A 17,809-nucleotide genomic window follows, 5' to 3' on the forward strand; every position below is an offset into this window, starting at 1 on the left:
AGTTGATTTTGATACTCTCCACTCGCTGTCGTAACTGCTGCAGGCCTGAGTACATGCTTGTTTCCCTATTCCGCATTTGTGTCCTCAGCGTTTTGATATTCAGTAGATTATCCCTGGAATCGGTCACATCTGTCGAAATGAAACACAGAACAAAAAGAAAAAAGAAAAAAAAATGAAACACATGATAAGTGTATGGTAAAAAAATACAGCATTTACTCATTACCATCGCAGAGACCAGATCAATGCCACGATTTCAAATGTTCAGATGCATTTGAGAAAATGGGGGTGTGGCAATGAATATTGTATATACTCTAACTAATGTTTTTATCTATTTATATTCAGATAGGTCAGACACCTGAAGAATCAAATTCTGACCTAATGGCCCTAAAACTGTAATCTCAGTCTAATACTCTTACAAACCGTCTTCCAAACACCTCTAACATAGATAAATCAAAGATTCAAACATTCCTCAAGAACCGCACTAGCTGATTTGAATGGGGTTGCAGAGAGAACACTCATACTGGGGGAGCCCCTGAGGGTTAGATTTGGTTTATGATACAGACATCTTTAGCATTGTTTAAGATTTGGAGATCAGTGATATACCTTGTACAGTTAGAGTTGTAGCCCGTAGTGCATTGTTGACTTGAGTGCTGAAAGATGAGATTATCGCCTCGCCAATCACAATCCCTGTTTCTGTGGGAAAATCATGTATTTTCTTTAAATCTAAACACACAGACAGACACACACACACACACACACACACACACACACATTGCTGCCTCACCAATCACAATCCCTGTTTCTGTGGGAAAATAATGTAATTTTTTTTTATATCTCAACACACACACAGACAAACATTATACACACAAAGAGTAAGACAAGGACCTATTTATTTCTTCTAATTACCATTTACTTCCTCCGTGATGTTTGTTTGGGGAGTTGAAAACTGGTCAACAATGGTGTCGATTCTCTGTAAAGATATTTTTCTTGTCAGAAATAGGTTGGATGGTACTGGTGATAAAATATTGAGAATATTGCTGGAGGTAAAAAAACAATAATAAACCACGAAATAACAGAAACGTGGTTAGAGGGGCTCATGTACTTTAGCGGTTGCTTCCAGAGCTTGCCAAATATCTCCAGCGTTATTTCTGAGATGATACAGGTTTGGCCTCATATTTTCACGCACTCTGTTGTTTGTGGTAAAAGTCAAGGTCACTCCGGCCCTGCAGCCATTCAAACACATGCACACACACGCACACACACACACACACACACACACACACAGACACGCACATACGCACACACACATACACAGAGAGAGAAAAAGGGAGTAACACGTAAGCAAGAAAAATTAAAGATAACAGTTACCCTGTCTTGAAAGATGATAATTGTAACTATGCAATACTCACATGTAAGCTATGATATGTGTTTACGGGAACAGATGTGGATAGCAAGTGTAACACAGATATATTGAATCAAAGCTCATTGAATCATAAAGAATAAGAAGAGTAACAACAATTTCGTTCTCACAAGAGAAGTATCGTCACAGCCGACATGCACGTTAGCAGAGTAATGTCCCTCCGATACCACGGTAACTGTGATGACACCGATGAGAACAGTGGTGGTGATGATGATGACGATGGTGATGAAGATGGTATTGTCTCCAGAGAATTTGTTTTGGGATGGAAATATCGCCAGGCAAGCACTGCACCCATAACGGGCATAATTATGACATACAGCAGTGCCAGAATCAAGCAAACCACGTAGCCTGCCTCATACCGCGCAACCTGTAAAGACGTTATTGTTACAACACATTCATTAATTTTGTTAACTATCACAAGTCAACAATGCAAAAAAAAAGGCACACACCACTGCTGATTATGAGCACTTCATTACCTTGTAATAAACACATATTACTAAAAGTCTAAACAAGTATTAGTAAAAATATGTTTGTATGACGTTTGTATGTATATATAAATAATACGAAGCTGTATAATAGTATTATAAGGCTGGTCTCAAATACAGGACCAGAATCAGAGGGCACTGGCTCTCACAATATTTGTTTCATATCCTGTATCTTCATAACAGAATGTTGATAGCTGACAGAACTAAATGGTATTTCAAAAAAACATAAATAAATAAATTAAATAAATAAATAAATAAATAAAAACACAGTGTGACAGGGTGGAACTAGTGTGACTCCCAGGCTCCCAGGTTTCCAGCGTTGCATGTCTTTAGTAAGCATTGACTTTCAATGTTATGAAAAGTATGAGAAAAATGTATCTGCTGCTAAACAGACTGTCTGAACAATCAGATTTCCATGTAATTTTAAACCCGTTTAACAAGTTAACACACACACACACACATACACACACACACACAAAAACAAAAAACAAAGAAAGGTAAAGGTCTGTGACTGATTCCGTACCTCTGAAGTGTCTTGTTCCTCATTTCTGGATGCTTTAGATGCGATTTCTAAAGTTAAACACAACAGAACTTGTTTTGGTGAATGCTAAAAAATCATACAAGCATTGTTTTCATGATCACAAACAGCATACAGACTAAGACTGACCTAATGCATGCTGAATGCTACTATTAACATATGGACTCAAAAGTTAAAGTTCTGTTTTGTTCCTGTTCCAAGGAAATCTATTAAATCTACTTAGCGCTGACTCTCATGTCTTGCTGTTTTGTTACATCGAACACACTGTACCCCATACTTACTTGTAGTGCATAGACACGGTACGATAATAATTAAACTCAAACAAACAAATTATGAATACACATTGGTTACACCACATAACTCAGTATAATCTGAAACATACAGTAGTACAAGCACCATAAAAATGTTTAGCCCATCCCATAAAACAGAATTAATGAAACACAGCATTAGGCACAATTAAAGTGAAGAATACATCTATGTTAGTTAAGCCAGGATGTACTCACCAAATGGAAAGTCATTGGGTTGCACAGCTTCGAGGAACAGACGGGCAAAGTTGTACAGAGGCTCCAAAGAGTCAATCTGACTCCGGATTGGTTGCCCGGGTTCTTCGGTCAGATTAAATGGAAACTGGAGATTGTCACGACTGGGACACTGGATTACTGAATCTCCCCAGCCCAGTATAACCATTAGCACCACCAGTGAGCTGATACGCATTACAAGCATTATGACAGGACCGATGGTACCCTGAAAAGACAAAGAAATAACACTCAGAAGTATTAATCATACAGTAATGCAGAGTCAAAGTATTCTGTCCACCATTTACCCAGAGAGATGAATTTACTTTGTTTCTTTATGATAACATTTGTTCTGCTGTCTCTGTCTCTCTATGTTTCCACATTCCCCTCTTTCATAATAAAGTTATTATGAGATGGGGTGATTGAAAAATAAATGTTAGTGTTATTTACACTCATTTTGGATTTACAGCATGTAAAATGATGCCATTGTGGTAATGTTTTAAACTATGCAAAATGATGACATTATGTTAATGTTTCAAACTATTTCTATTACCCCCTGAACCTACAACTCAAAGATTCACAGACACTAAAACTGATGTGCCTATTTGTACAAATTAAGCAGACAAAAATGGACCTGCAGTGACGTATTTGGAAATGAATCAATTATAAATGAATCTCATAAATAATAAGTGATTGAAAGCTCAATTCTGGTACAGTAGAGTTCCATACCTGTTGAAGTGGGATTCATCGGTGAGCTCATTAATGTGAAGTTGCGTTCACTCACACTGAGTACAGTGCTGCCTCTGCATTAGCATGACTAATGAAGGTTTGACGGAGTTGCATTGCGAACTTATGTCACGGAGGAGGGGAAAACCCGTTCCACAGGCTTAGGCTTATTCATGTTTTTTCTCAAGAATGAGGAAAATCAGTAGAATCACACACACAGACACACACACACATGCGTACATGCAGATACTTGATGTCTAAACTAATTAATTTTTCTTCCCACGTACATTACACATAGTATGTGAGATGTGAGATATTCTCTGTGAGCACATATTATTCACTTTTCTTTTCTGCCCGCTCAATTTGTTTCAACAAGTCATTATTATTATGATATGAAATGTTTTCAAGTTTAAGCAAAGTCATGATGATTATTGCTTCTGATGATACTGGAAAGGGTCACCAACCACTCTCAGTTCAATGAGTGGTAACTATAAACTTTGATGTCAAAGTTTATAGAACTCTGTCTGTAACTGATCCAGGATCTCAAAATAGGTTGTAAGCCATCACTATATTTACAAAGGCAATTTGCCAACCGCGCCAAACAGCTTTACAATGTGACTGACAAAGTATAGATGGGTATTTGCACGTGGCTATTTTAAGACACACTTTCTCAGCTTGTTTATACGTTCCTCTCTAGTTTATCAACACTAACCTGTATCAAGCTTCATCTCATTGGTTGGCACTAATCGTCTCCTCTGAACCAATCTATCTTGGGTAATGGAGTATTTTTTACACTCTATGTTGGGCTTCAAATGTTAGCCAGGCAGTCCATAAAGAACTACAATAATGGTGCGATCTCGGCCAGCCCAAAAACGAAGAATTTCTGTCCCTTAAAGTGACATACCCTGGGTTGTTTAAGGTTGGAAGCGAAGGGTAACAGGACCGAAGGTATGTAGACTGCGAAGTTTTTATCATATCGTAAGCCAACTTTATCATAACGTACTCATATTGCCTTGATAGTTATTTTTCCACCTGCATTCATGGTAGATAATGATTAACTAAATATAATTTCACTAGTGTCGTGGTTGCTGCTTGAACGCAAGCAACGCTAATCTATCACCAGACACCGTTAATTTACCCTTAGGTAGACCACCGTGTGCATCGGTTAGCTATCGTTAGTTAACACTACCTGGTCAACTGAAATGTTAGATATTGACATTACTCATTTGTTTCGATGAGGATCTTACAAAGATTGATTGTAACAGCTGTTGGTAGTCTGCCAGCGGCATAATTTACTCAACAAGGTCGGGTGTTTATATCTTTATTACCATTCTAGCTGGCAAGTTTCAGCCATTAGTTTTTTTTTTTTAATCATCTTTGACTATTGCATAATATCAAGTGTTATACAGCAACTGCAAAACGGCTCCCGTTTACATTAAACTAAACTTTACTACATGACAAGCTAAAGATACTAGTCTACAACACATCGGTGTGTAACATAGGTTAACCGTTACCTAGCTAGCTAACTTCGATTAACTGTTGCTAATCAGCTAGCTAGGTAGATCAGCTGCTTTCACGTAAACTAGCAGTACTGGAAATATATGTTGTATCCCATATTCCGTTGAGAAGCCCATTGACGTATGATACGATATCTTTTTTCTGTCAGGTGACATCCCATTGTTTAACTGCATTTGAGCAGCAGTAACTTATGCTAGCGAGATAGTCTAATGAAGCCAAGCACCTTCAAACATTTTGTCAAATATGGGAATGCTTCTAGAAAAACAGAAGGAGGAAGTATATCCGTATCTAAATGGTCAATATTTTCGTCAGATCCCCTGAACAAAAGCTTAGTGTCAGTAAAGGTTTCATATTTCATATGCTATTCTGGTGCATTTTCCGTTTTCATCAGTTTTACACAAGCTGTTTTTGTAGCCCACGAGAGGAAAGGGAAAATACAATTCTTTTAAACACTACGTGACATTTGCGGGGCATATATTCAGACATTTACTTTTAAGAGGGTAAGAATGACCGACATTTGTTACGTGAGTAGCTCTACACAACAGTTTTCACAAAGTGACATTTTGCTCAAGATTTCTGAGTAACTACACATCTCGTAGTTTTTTTTTTGTTTGTTTGTTTTTTTTTTTAACATTTTCCCTGCTGTTCCAGCCATTATAATTAGTTAACCAGAGGCTGTATGGAAAAGTAATGTAATCATATCTTTCCAGCTTGTGCTCTTTGTCATTGTTACTGAATGGAGCCACAGGCAAATGTTTCTTTGGGAGAATAACTGATTAGTATTTTCAACTTTCATTTACATCCATTGTCTGTATCTGGTCCTCCTCTTCATTTTATTTCCCTTTGCACAGTAGCAATCATTGTAATGTGCTTCTCTCTCTCTCACTCTCTCTCTCTCTCTCTCTCTCTCTCTCTTTCTCTCTCTCTCTGTAGGAAGTAGCCAGGGTGCGGAGGGAAAAGGAAGTAGTGTCCCATCCCTTTCCGTCTCTCATGTTCCTTCCTTGTGTGGCCCCTTCTGTGTGTCGTCCTCCCGTCAGCTCCCCTGTCTGTCCTGCCCCCCCTGTCATCTGCCCCCCCGTCCCCCATGCTGTGGACAGGCCTGCCACTCCACCAGCCCAATGACTGCCTGGATCATTCTGCCTGTCGGCCTGTCTGCGTTCTCCATCACAGGGATATGGATAGTGTGAGTGGTCTGTCGGTCTGAACGTAGCCTTTCTTCTTCTTCTTCTTCTTACTCTTCCTCTTGTTATTACTATATTATTATTATGATTATTTCATATTTTAGTGAAGACAGTGAAAATTTGACCTGTAATTTGACCTAACAATGGTCCCAGCAGTTCACTAAATTTCAAGTGAGGGATGCAAATCACAGTCAAAGCAGATTAGCTTCCTGTTTTCACGGGCGCTAAGTTTCACAGGTACCAATGAAAAAACTCTGTCCTACATGAGAAACTGTACCATAAACAGAGAGGCAGGAGGAATGGGACTATTAAGCAACAAGCCACATGAAAGGAAATGTTTCTTAGCTCTTATACAGGAGGTCTGTCAGCCAGCGAATGATAGCTATGCTCTGATCTAAGACCTGATCAAAGCCCTTAAAAACTGAATTAACTTTGCAAGTGAATAACATGATCAGGTCAGCGCTGTCCAGTGGGTATCCACAGGACTGGAGTTGAAACAAAGTGTATTAAGGGTTAATACACAGGGAGATGTTGTGTTTTCTCACTAAATGCTTATTGTACTATTTTTTTTTAATCTACTTTTTTTGTTGTCACTATAGCTACGCGATGGCCGTAATGAACCACCACGTTTGCCCAGTGGAAAACTGGTGAGTAGCCAGTCCTGAATAAGTTTCATTGTACAGGTTTTCTTTTTCTTTTGTTTTTTAAATGTAATCCTTAATTCACCAGGAATAATCCCAGTGGAGACTGACAATCTCTTTTGTAAAGTAGTTGTGCATTTGAAGCTCTGATTAATCCCGTTTCATATACAGGTCTTACAACGTCACATGCGCAGAGGAGACAGCTAAACCAGGTTTCCCCAAGACATGCTGCACCATCCAGGACATCCCCCTCATCAGGTCTGTCTCTTTTCATTCATCCATCCATCCATCCATCCATCCATCCGTGCATCCATGCATCCCTCCACCCATCCATCCATTGGCCTTACATCCATCATACTTTGGCCTTTGGCCATTTATCAGTCAGTCAGCCAGCCCCTTTCTGGAACAATCTATCTCTCTGTTCATTCATTCATTAATCCACCTCATGTGAGTGATATTGTGCTGTGTGTTGCATTACAGCAAATGTGGGTCTTACCCTCCGGAGAGCTGTCTGTTCAGTCTGATTGGAAATGTGGGAGCGTTCATGGGTAAGAGTGCACACACGTACCTCTCTCAGTATATCTCTCAGTATACACCCCCCCCCCCATGCACTAACCTTCCATAGAAAGCATAAGAATGGTCCATTTCATCACAGCCAGTTGAGTTTCAAGTACCCTTGTTATCTTTTTTTTTTAAATGTATTTTCATCAAATTATTGTGCTCCAAGACTGTGGAGGTTAGCGTGCGGAAGCCTTGTTTCTCCTCTCTGTGTAAAGTTGAATGGTTTGTGTGTGTATGTGTGTGTGTGTGCGTGTGTGCACATACGCATGTGTGTGTGCGTGTGCGCGCGCGTGTGTGTGTGTGGTGTTAATGAGAATGGTATTTCTGAATGTTCTATAAATAGATATGGCTGCCCACAGAAGTTGTCTTTGTCTCACTCTCTCTCTCTTTCTCTTCTCTCTCCCTGTCTCATGTCCTTCAATGCACTCTTTCTGTCTCTCTCTCTTTCTCTCTCTCTCTCTCTCTCTCTCTCTCTTTCTCGTTCTCTCTCTCTTCCCCCACACTGATCATTTTTCTTACTGATCGCACTCACTGCTCTCCTTTCTGCTGTTACACCTCCTGTCTCTGTTTCATCTTTCCATTATCCTCCACTTCCCTGATTCCCTTCTCTATTCTTTACCACTACCCATTTGCCTTCTCTTTCACTTGCGTTTTTTCACCTGTTTTGCATAACGCCTCCCTCTCCATTTATTTTCTCTTTTTCACCCTGTTATGTGTCTGGGCCTATTTCTCTCTCTCTCTCTCTCTCTCTCTCATTCTCTCTCTCTCTCATTCTCTCTCTCTCTCATTCTCTCTCTCTCTCTCTCTCTCTCTCATTCTCTCTCCCTCTCTCTCCATCTCTCTCTCTCTCTCTCTCTCTCTCTCCCTCTCTCTCTCATTCTCTCTCCCTCTCTCTCCATCTCTCTCTCTCTCTCTCTCTCTCTCTGTATCTCTGTGCAGTGGTGATGGTGTGTTTGCTGCGCTATGCACAGGTGATAGAGCACGGTCATCACTGCTGGGTGAACACAGGTGGGCTCATATCAGGCTGTGCCAATGCCGTCGGCCTGGTCATGGTGGGCAACTTTCAGGTTAGTACGTCAAGAAAAAGCTCAGGGCGTAGCCCGACCTCTGGAACTTTCCTCGGAGGACAGTAGAACGTTCAGTGGTAACTCAGAATGACAGAAGCCTCAGTGATTGCTTCCTGGAGTCCTATTGTGATGTCACTCTCCTCTCATACATATCCATCTGGATCATTCTCAGACCCCTCCCCTCTGAAAATAGACCCTAACAACCACATGCCTGTCTAAAACCATTATCCAAAAACATACAGACCGGCCCTAATGCCCCCATACGGTCTGAGAAAGGTCACAGATTCCGCATCACTGCAGATAACGAGCCGAACCTCACATAATCATCAAATAATCATCTGCTATATCTTACCATAATCAAATTACAGGAACTTAGTCATATCAGAATTAGTTTACTGCAGAGACAGATGGAGAAGGAAGTGTAATTATGTTGGGGTGCCTTGATGAAGTAAAGAATTAAATCAGATCGCAGGGTGCACCCCGATGAGCTACCGGGAACTGGCAGCGTGTGTGTGTGTGTGTGTGTGTGTGTGTTCGCGTACGCGACGGAAACAGAGCGCTAAACACTGACGCAGACAAAGTCTTTCACTTGATCTCTGCACACTGCGTTTTAAATATAAGATCGATATTCCGGCAGTTTCCGTTAGCATCAGTCACTCTGACAGAACTGTGGCAGAATACAGCCTCAGTAGACTTAGACTCACTGATCTGAATTGATCCAAGTTGGCTTTACAGTTTCACTGTATTTGCTGTAGTCTTATTACTTTTCCCTCAGAGTTTTTTACATTTTAATTTTACCTTTCTTGGTTTGTGTTATTATAAACTGACATATACTCAGTTCTCAACTGTGTATTAGTATATACACACACGCAGTATCCAATGTTAATTATTGTCATGGTTGATATTTTTCAGTTCATATTATTATAAACCGGCAGTTGCTTGATTCTCAGCTGTGTATTAGTATACAGGCACACAGTATGTAGTATTAATGATTGTTAGGGTTGATCGTTTTTGTTTTGAACCAGGTCGACCATGCGAAGTCCTTGCACTATGTGGGCGCGGGCGTGGCTTTCCCAGCAGGCCTGCTGTTCGTGTGTCTGCAGTGTGTGTTGACGTACCGCGTGGCCGTCACTGCCCTCGACTCCTGGATGGCCCACGTGCGAGTCTCTCTGGCCGTCGGATCCCTCGTCTCCCTCGTTCTCAGTATCCTTGACAACAGGATTTGGAGGGGGGGAGGGGAAGGTCATTACGGGTCGGTATATCCGTCTGTGTTAATGTAGCTCCGCCACGGCGGAAAACTGACCGTTCCACATCCATCCCCTCTCCTCCATTCAGCGTATTCATATTTCACTTTCATTACATGGGTCATAATGAGTATTAGTGTGTAGATCTGTTTGTTTTCTCTCTGTCATTAATGCTCTTGCTCAGCAGGAGGGACTGGTTCAGCCTTGTGAGCTGTGTTTCTGAAGGATGTCTAAATTCTAAAATACTGAAAAAGTGACAGTTGCTCTGAATTCAGTAAAAACTGAACACGTTGTGAGTTGACATTTTAAAGGCCCACAGTGTGTTCTTTCCCTTTGTAGCACGGGCTCATACTTTTCGGTATTGTTCTATGCGATTTAACATGCGCTTTTGTGCACTGACCAGAGACAGATGTGTGATGAGGGAAAGGTTTAGATTGTGTAATATTACTCTGGATTGATAATTAATTAGGTGAAGCCATGAATAAGGCATGACTTTCCTTATAATCCAAATATGGTATCTGTTTCTGAGGGGCGTTCCTTCCAGGCTCAGGGAGGGCTGTCTCTATAGGATTTGGCTGTCCAATCAGGTTATGGAGCTGACAAAAGGAGGACCTCATCTCAGAAACAATAGTACAACAACTGAATAATGTTTTTAGGCTGTTTTTTCCTTGCAGGTTGTCCAGTATTCCAGTGATGTGGTGTTTTAGGACCAACTGTTGATGTCTAGTGGGTTAGAATAATGAACGGCGTGATAACAACGGCGTTTTTTTTAGAAATGGCTGTTGTTAACGGAGCCTGCGTTGACAAAATGCTGAAAGACATGACTGTTTGGACAGGTTCGTGTCAGATTCCTTAACCCCCTCCCTCTTCAGGCGGCATCTTCTTCATCCACGAGAGCTTCGTCCTTCAACACGCCGCCGCCATCTGCGAGTGGGTCTTCACCATAGTCATCCTCGTCTTCTATGGGACCTTCACCTACGAGTTCGGCACTGTCACCTTGGAAACCATGCTGGCCGGCCTACAGCGGCACCACCGCCACGGGATGGGTGTCATTATCGGTGGAGGGGCGGGGGGCGGGGCTGTGGGCGGGGCTTCCAAAGGCCTGAAATCCCCTGGAGGAAGCAGCACCTCCACCCATCTAAACTGCACCCCTGAGAGTATTGCTATGCTATAGTTACTCCCCTCTTCACTGGTGCTACTGGTATCTGGACAGTACTGAGCACATTGCTACTGGTGTCTGTAAAGGTGTCAAGGTTGGGTAGGTGTGGATAACAGGTTGATGGTGATGACGTGAGGTAGGATAAGAGGGATAGATTTGTTAGGGTTTTTTCCGTATTTCGAGGTTCTGGCTTTGCGTTCTTTTTGGTTTCGGGTATTTTTGTCCTGTGTTTTCTCTTTAATCGTGGTCCAATGTTGCCTTTTAAATAAGAACTTTTCAGGAGGGTTGTGGTGTCTTTCATGCGATCAGGATTTTTGAAACGAGGGCATTTCGAATATGGTTCTCGCCAAAAGCCTGTCTTTCTTTTCTTTACATATTAGTACGTCAACATTCATTATTAAAGGTTTAGTTAATGCTTGGCGTTTGGATATCTTTAAGAATCATAATCATCAATTTGTTTTGACACTCTGTGTACTGGGCCCATATCTGCATATCGTTCTTTGGCTCTTGAAACACTACTATCAGTCCATTATGTTTTTTTTTTGTTTTTTTTAATTTTGCATATGGATTATTTGCACGCTACGCAATGAATGAAATGAGTTGTTTTCTGTTTCTATTGTTGTTAGATTAATGGTGTTTGGCACCTTAATGAGTATAAAGAATTCTATAAAGAAATGATGAATGTTAAAACAGTGGTGATGGAACGATAGCCTGTTATACCGTCACTTGATTTGACCTGGTACACTTTCTGCCTTTTGTTTATTGATCACCTCAAAGGGGACGTTCGTCCGTTTTCCTAACTGTAAAACTCGTTTTTTTTGTTTTTTTTTTTGGTGCCTAAGATGATTTTGAGATCGGACACTTGCGTTTGTAGTTTTTTTTTTCCCCCACATCAGATCACTCCTTTCCCACAATCGCCAAAAAAAAAAAAGATGCCCCAAACTGCATGGATTTACTGTGCCTTTAATGGTGGTGGGTGTTTTGATATTAAATTATATGCTTTTTTTTTTCCTTTTTATTATTGGAATGTCCCAGATCTTTAAAAAAAAAAACCAAACAAACAGATTTCTAGCCAGCGTAAGGCTTCCTGTATCTCTTGTAGGTTGTTTGATTCTGTTTATATTCATTCACACAGGCAGCTGCACCAAACTGTGTCTCACATACTGGTTTGTAAACGGAGGGACAAAAATCTTCTATTACGCGGTCAGCTTGTGGCAAGTGTGCACTGATTATATTTGCGCATTTCTAAAATGTAAACAATGAAAGATATCGGTAAGCACTGAATCCGAAGGAGGCGCATGTTATGATAGTTCCAAACATGAGGAAAAAGGATGAACTTTTCCTTTGGAAAAATGATCATAGAATAGTGTGGAAACATATCTAGGCATGTGGTTATTCTTTTTGTTTTGTTTCCTTTTTTGTCTGTTTGTTTTTTTTGTTTTGTTTTGCACATAGCCATTTCTATCTATCAAAGCAATGATTTTGTGTTTCTTTGCTGTTCATTTGATCTCTGTGTTACTGGTCAGAGTAAATTGCAATTCACCCAAAAGCCATACATTTCATATAGAGAGCACTCCTTGTAACTCGACTGTGACTTCCCTTGAGGTTTGTGCACTGAGCAATGCCATTGGAACACAGTAAGAGTCTACTGATTGGATTTGTTATAAACTGCCTTGTTTTGTTTTGTTTGTTTGTTTGTCATGAACTCTTAGTGAAGTGATTGTATGTCAGCAGCACTGGCTCAAGTCGTCATTCGGTCTTTATTTTGACTGTGCTTTTGATTTGTCACGCCGGTGTTTTGTCAGCGTTTTAACATCACATCTCACATGGCCATAATCTTCTTACTGTGAACGTAGGACTTTGAATTCCTGTCAGAAAAAAAAAACGAAATTTGTATAATTTGTGCCCTTTGTTGTTTTATATGTCACGAGAGGCATTTGCCACTGTAAAGAGGGTGTCATTGCGGTACTTGTTGCCAGTGCTTTGAACAGAAGAGCAATATCAGCATGTCCTTAAAGTATTAGGCTAGAAATGACAGTCTGCTGTCCTGGCTGGTTCCATGGATACCAGACATGAACTTTCTAATGCATATTTTCCTTAATAGCAGTGAGTAACATGGTGGATTAAGAACAGGCTAAGATGAATGGGCAGAGGTTGCTTTGCTATCGTGTCATCAGGTGTAACTTATATGACATAAGTGCAGCTGAGTTCCAGCTGAAAAATATGTTTTACAAGTGATGTGGGTCTGATTGGGTTGGGTCTGAATATCTGGAGTCTTAAATTACTCATTTCCTACTGTTGCACTAGAGGGCGCTCTTAAAACTTGTTTGTTTTTGTCACACAGACCAGCAACTAACCTATAAAGTGAATGTTTGTGAAATTGTGATTGAAGTGTCCTCCCGTGCAGTTTGCTGTCAGACTGTAACATGTAAGACAAGATCAACACAATCACACCCAACATGTTTAAAGATTCTAGTATATTCTTACCCTCTGTCCTTTTTTGGAATGGACATCCACTGGTTGTTTTCATTAGCAGTTTATTACACATGTGCCATCTTGTGTTGTCCAGTGGTCATTACATGGTAACATCAGCTCCAGCAGTTCAGATTTTTGCACTCACTGTGTCCAGTTGAAGGAACTTTTATATCCTTGCCAACTACTGAATTATTGCTCTGGTCTGTTATTGTTGACAATGTACTGATTCTCCTATACACTGTTCAACCTCTAGATGGTTATATAACCGTCGGCAAAGTATTTTGAGTTAAATTTGTATGAGCTACCTCTGTGCTTGTTAACTTGCTCCGTGGTCAAAAGCAGAGACAAAGCTACTCTGTTTCTATGTTTGAGTGAAGGTTAGTAATGCCTTATGGGAAATGTATGTTTGGTCTCCATTGCCACTGAATGGATAGTCCATACAAAGGACTACAACTCCAGAGAAGCTTGTATATGATTCGGTGTTTGGTTTGTGAGGTATTTGAGCTGTAGAACCTGGACAAGATCTTTTTATTCGCCTTGAACGCGTTTACTTTGACCACTTATTTTTCTTTTTTTAAATGATTGTGCAGAATACAGAATCGCAATACGTGTTAACTAAATACAAACAAAATTTCCCCAAATCCAATACATTGTTGTAATACTTGCTGAAGTGTCTGAGTGTATGTCAATGGTATTCATGTGAGCTGGGCTTTATAGCTGGTGCTACAAGCATTGCTGCAAAATGTATGCTACCTTAAGACAGTGGTGGTTATGAAGAGGCAATTAAGCTGAATGTTGTGACTGGTCACGTATCTATGGTCTGTATGCATGAGAATATGCTTTTACTAGGATGCTATGGAGGTAAAATTTTATATGCAAGGCACATTGAGAGAGAAGCAAGAGATATGTTCAATATCCGTACTGATTGTTTGGACTTCAAAGCTACAAAAGAGCTTGTGGACTGAAACGTTGGCACATAGTAATGGATTCGCAGTGTGTGACTGAATTTTGACTCGTGTGTATTATATGAGTCATACTTGTAGATGGGAGTCGGTAGGATTTTATTGGCAACCAGTAAAGTGCTTGGCGTCCTTATCAAAGGCTGTGGAGGATCTGTCCAATCAGCTTTCAGATGTGTTGAGAGCCAGGATGTGGTCCGATGTCAAAAGAAAGAGATACTTTTCTCGCCTCAATCCAGACAATACATTCTAAATAAGTTCAGACTACTCTTGAATAGCCAGGTGCTGAATTGTTTTTCAAACAAAATGCCCTTCCTAAGCAAAGCAACATAGAGTTCAGCATCTGGTGATACAAAGTAAAAACTATCAAATCCAGTGTTTGCTAGCCAAAAGAAGGGGTCATTGTATTTTTGAGATGTACTGTCTGCCTGTAATTTTCTTTTTTCCTTTCAAATGGGAATTATTTTTCTGAAAACATCAAAAGATGTGAAAATATTTTTTATGGACTCAGCTACATCTAATGAGAAGAGGAGTAAGGGGAGATGAGGTTCACACACCATATTACTGAAATAACGGTACAGAGAATATTTTTTATTTTATAAAGTGCTTCTGTAAATAAGTTAATGTTTATGTATCATTACAATGATTTTTCTTTGATCAGAAATTTATATTCATTGATGAAATAAAATGAATTCAGCCAAATATGTAAAAACATCTCAGACCTCTGTTTCACCGCTGAAAACTGCCATTTGTTTCTAGACTAAAGACTGAGCTACCGTGAGGTAATTTTCCCTCCAAATAATCAAACAGTTGACATTGTGATCTTTTGGACAGTTTAGTGTGTTAGTCTAAACAGAAGAATTACAGAAAAAAACAATTTTTATCGTAAAATCAACAAAAGCGGTTCCTTTGATAATACCTCTGATTCACTCACTACTCAGTCATACCATTTTTAAAATTTTATTAATTCACTCTCCTTTAAAAAGTTACAATTTTTTTCCAAGATCTCAGTATGCAGCATTACAGCACTGTTTTAAAACCATTTAAAAAAACAGACATCTTTAAATGGTTGACTATACATTGACTCTTCAATAGGATGACAAATGAATGTTCCAACTCAATAAAACATCAAACCAAAATGAGACATTTCTATGGCTGTTTCACTGGGAGCAGCATGTGGTCCCATACATAATAATAACCATACACTATTCAATGGTTTCAGAATGTATTTGCATATAAAAAGAAGTTCAAAAGCATTCACATTTAAGAGACTTTGTTAAAGCAGAAGAAAAGAAAAGGTTTGTAAGCCTGGTCCCTGCACTATTTATTGTCATTTTCATCTGACTGACATCCATCCGCAGTTTGTCTTTAGTGCATTTCTCATGTTCCGGGTTTACCCGCGATTGCACCGTTATGTGTACATGGCGTCGTGTAGACCTTCCAGTCTGTGTTCTCTCTGCTTTCTCCTTTCCTGTGAGACACAATGGTGAACGCCAAAAACAAAGACATTAGGCTTAAGACTGAACAGTCAATGAGTGTCTATGTGTTTGTGATTAGTCATAAGACCGTGTCCACCTTGTCTTTCTTGAATTCCTCATAATCAGGATTGTCTGTGGGTAGTTCGTGGCGACACAGTGGGCATGAATTAGTCTACAACAGAAAAAAAGGACAGGTTAAATGAACTATATTGATAAACAAACTGTATGAAAATGATCAATTTAGTATATTTATTTTTACTGTATCTATATAATAACATCACACAAAACACACTCTCTCAACAAATGGAAGCTCACCTAATCATTCAAAATGGACAAATCTGCCGCTTTGATTTCACATTCCGGCCCATATTTAGAGTAGTTTGCAGTGACAAATTATAAGAAAATAGTAGATGAAGGTGCTTTAGAGGGAATGGGGTGAGAGTTTTTAAGCATGGGTGATTGCTTAATTCCAAGATGGACAACTCTGGCCCTAAAATGCACAACTACAGCTGGTTTTCACCGTTCTTTCCAAGAAAGACGATGCATGTACTCTTCAGCATTAACACTGACAGGGAAATCAGGTGATCTTTTTGTACACTTTATACCCACCTTGCCTAACCAGGGAAGTATACACCCTGAATGAAAGAGATGCTTACATGGCATCTCTCTAACAGTCTCTTGCTCCTCAAATTCCAGCAAACACACCGGGCACTTCAGTCCTTTATCTATAAAAGGGGTATAAATAGAAACATTAGTCTACATCAGAGTGGGGTAAAGGACAAACGATATAACCGTCTTGAGATTCACCCGCTTGCTCGGGAGTTATGACGACCACAGGCAAGCTCTGGACCACGGCTCGTGCTGCTGGTGGCGGTAGCCGTTGGTCCCAGTCTGACGCGTCAAAGGATCCGGGGTCGATATCCAAACCCTGCATTAGCGACCTGTTACAGCAACAAAGTATCAGCAAAACGTGAAATTATGAAGGAAGCTTATACTAGTTTTTCAACTAAACTCGTTACTGATCGATATCGAAAGTATGGTTTATCAAGACGCACAGTCAAGTTGGATATAAAAGAATTTGACCTCTTGTGTTTTGTTTTGGGTGACCTAACCTGGCTAACTCCAGCAGGGCGTTCTGACGATACTGCTCTTCGGGGATCGTCGGCTCGCAGTCATGCTCATCGAAATACGAGGTCATTCTTCTGTCCTTCCTGACATCTCCAAACAAGGGATGCATCAGTCGACCATCATTCACTTACTGCTACCTACTAAACTCTTTCCTAGCTAACGTTAGTTAGGAATCGGAAAGTTACGCGGACATTATCACGTCAAAATTCAAAATTACGATAAATTGTTACTCAACTTTATTCTTACTTAGGTTGATACACCGTCAGCTGAATGATCTTTGCCACAACTGTTCACTTCAGTCTTGCTGTTGTCCAAAATAGCACATTAAATGACCCAACTAACTATGGATGTCAAATGTTTGGTTCATTCCTTTTCTTTTCTTTTCTTTTCTTTTCTTTTCTTTTCTTTTCTTGTCTTGTCTTGTCTTGTCCTTTCTGTCCCTCTTTCTTTCTCATTTAGTGTAGCTGATTAACTTATTTACCAAGTTAAGTTTGCTAACCTTAGGTGCGCGTAAAGCAGACATGACATCCTTAGAATAATGGGATATTACACCATAAACTATAATATACATATAAGACAATGTTTAAGAAGCCCAAATATCAAATATTATTTTACGATACCTGATTGTTACTCCCGTTTATTATATTTATAAGCCCTTTGGTATGTCAATGCATTGTCATCCAAACCCAACCGGCATCAACATTGAACAACTCA

The 17,809-nt window shown here is 40.0% G+C and overlaps 2 protein-coding genes across 3 annotated transcripts; one reads left to right on the forward strand and one right to left on the reverse strand.

The window, feature by feature from the left end:
* The first annotated feature begins 6,141 nt into the window (after positions 1–6,141).
* Positions 6,142–11,070, forward strand: tmem150aa (transmembrane protein 150Aa). Of its 2 annotated transcripts, XM_030791691.1 has the most exons (8): positions 6,189–6,385; positions 6,983–7,030; positions 7,196–7,282; positions 7,505–7,572; positions 8,525–8,652; positions 9,678–9,855; positions 10,769–10,942; positions 10,997–11,070. In XM_030791691.1, exons 1-8 carry the CDS (start codon positions 6,321–6,323, stop codon positions 11,068–11,070), a joined length of 822 nt encoding a protein of 273 aa, XP_030647551.1. In that variant the 5' UTR covers positions 6,189–6,320. The 2 variants fall into 2 exon arrangements, with proteins under 2 accessions (XP_030647552.1, XP_030647551.1); XM_030791692.1 differs by having other exon boundaries at positions 6,142–6,385; positions 10,769–11,070.
* A 4,421-nt stretch (positions 11,071–15,491) lies between these two features.
* rnf181 (ring finger protein 181) lies at positions 15,492–17,774 on the reverse strand. Its single transcript, XM_030791971.1, has 6 exons — positions 17,716–17,774; positions 17,080–17,178; positions 16,775–16,908; positions 16,577–16,692; positions 16,065–16,139; positions 15,492–15,960 (listed from the first exon to the last, which is right to left on the reverse strand). The coding sequence occupies exons 2-6, from the start codon at positions 17,163–17,165 to the stop codon at positions 15,901–15,903; spliced, it is 471 nt and encodes a 156-aa protein (XP_030647831.1). The 5' UTR covers positions 17,166–17,178; positions 17,716–17,774; the 3' UTR covers positions 15,492–15,900.
* Between the last annotated feature and the right edge of the window lie 35 nt (positions 17,775–17,809).

This window comes from Chanos chanos, chromosome 14 (genome assembly GCF_902362185.1).
Source record: "Chanos chanos chromosome 14, fChaCha1.1, whole genome shotgun sequence".
In the NCBI taxonomy this organism is placed as follows: domain Eukaryota; kingdom Metazoa; phylum Chordata; class Actinopteri; order Gonorynchiformes; family Chanidae; genus Chanos; species Chanos chanos.

What these genes read in the sequence shown, in the direction of transcription:
- tmem150aa (XM_030791692.1), top strand. Translation starts at nt 6,321, where the DNA reads ATGACTGCCTGGATCATTCTGCCTGTCGGCCTGTCTGCGTTCTCCATC. An exon ending in CAGGACATCCCCCTCATCAG is followed by an intron (nt 7,283 to 7,504) that starts GTCTGTCTCTTT and finishes GTTGCATTACAG; the next exon opens with CAAATGTGGGTCTTACCCTC. An exon ending in AAATGTGGGAGCGTTCATGG is followed by an intron (nt 7,573 to 8,524) that starts GTAAGAGTGCAC and finishes ATCTCTGTGCAG; the next exon opens with TGGTGATGGTGTGTTTGCTG.
- rnf181 (XM_030791971.1), bottom strand. Translation starts at nt 17,165, where the DNA reads ATGACCTCGTATTTCGATGAGCATGACTGCGAGCCGACGATCCCCGAA. An exon ending in TACTTCCCTGGTTAGGCAAG is followed by an intron (nt 16,140 to 16,576) that starts GTGGGTATAAAG and finishes TTTCTGTTGTAG; the next exon opens with ACTAATTCATGCCCACTGTG. An exon ending in AGGAATTCAAGAAAGACAAG is followed by an intron (nt 15,961 to 16,064) that starts GTGGACACGGTC and finishes TGTGTCTCACAG; the next exon opens with GAAAGGAGAAAGCAGAGAGA.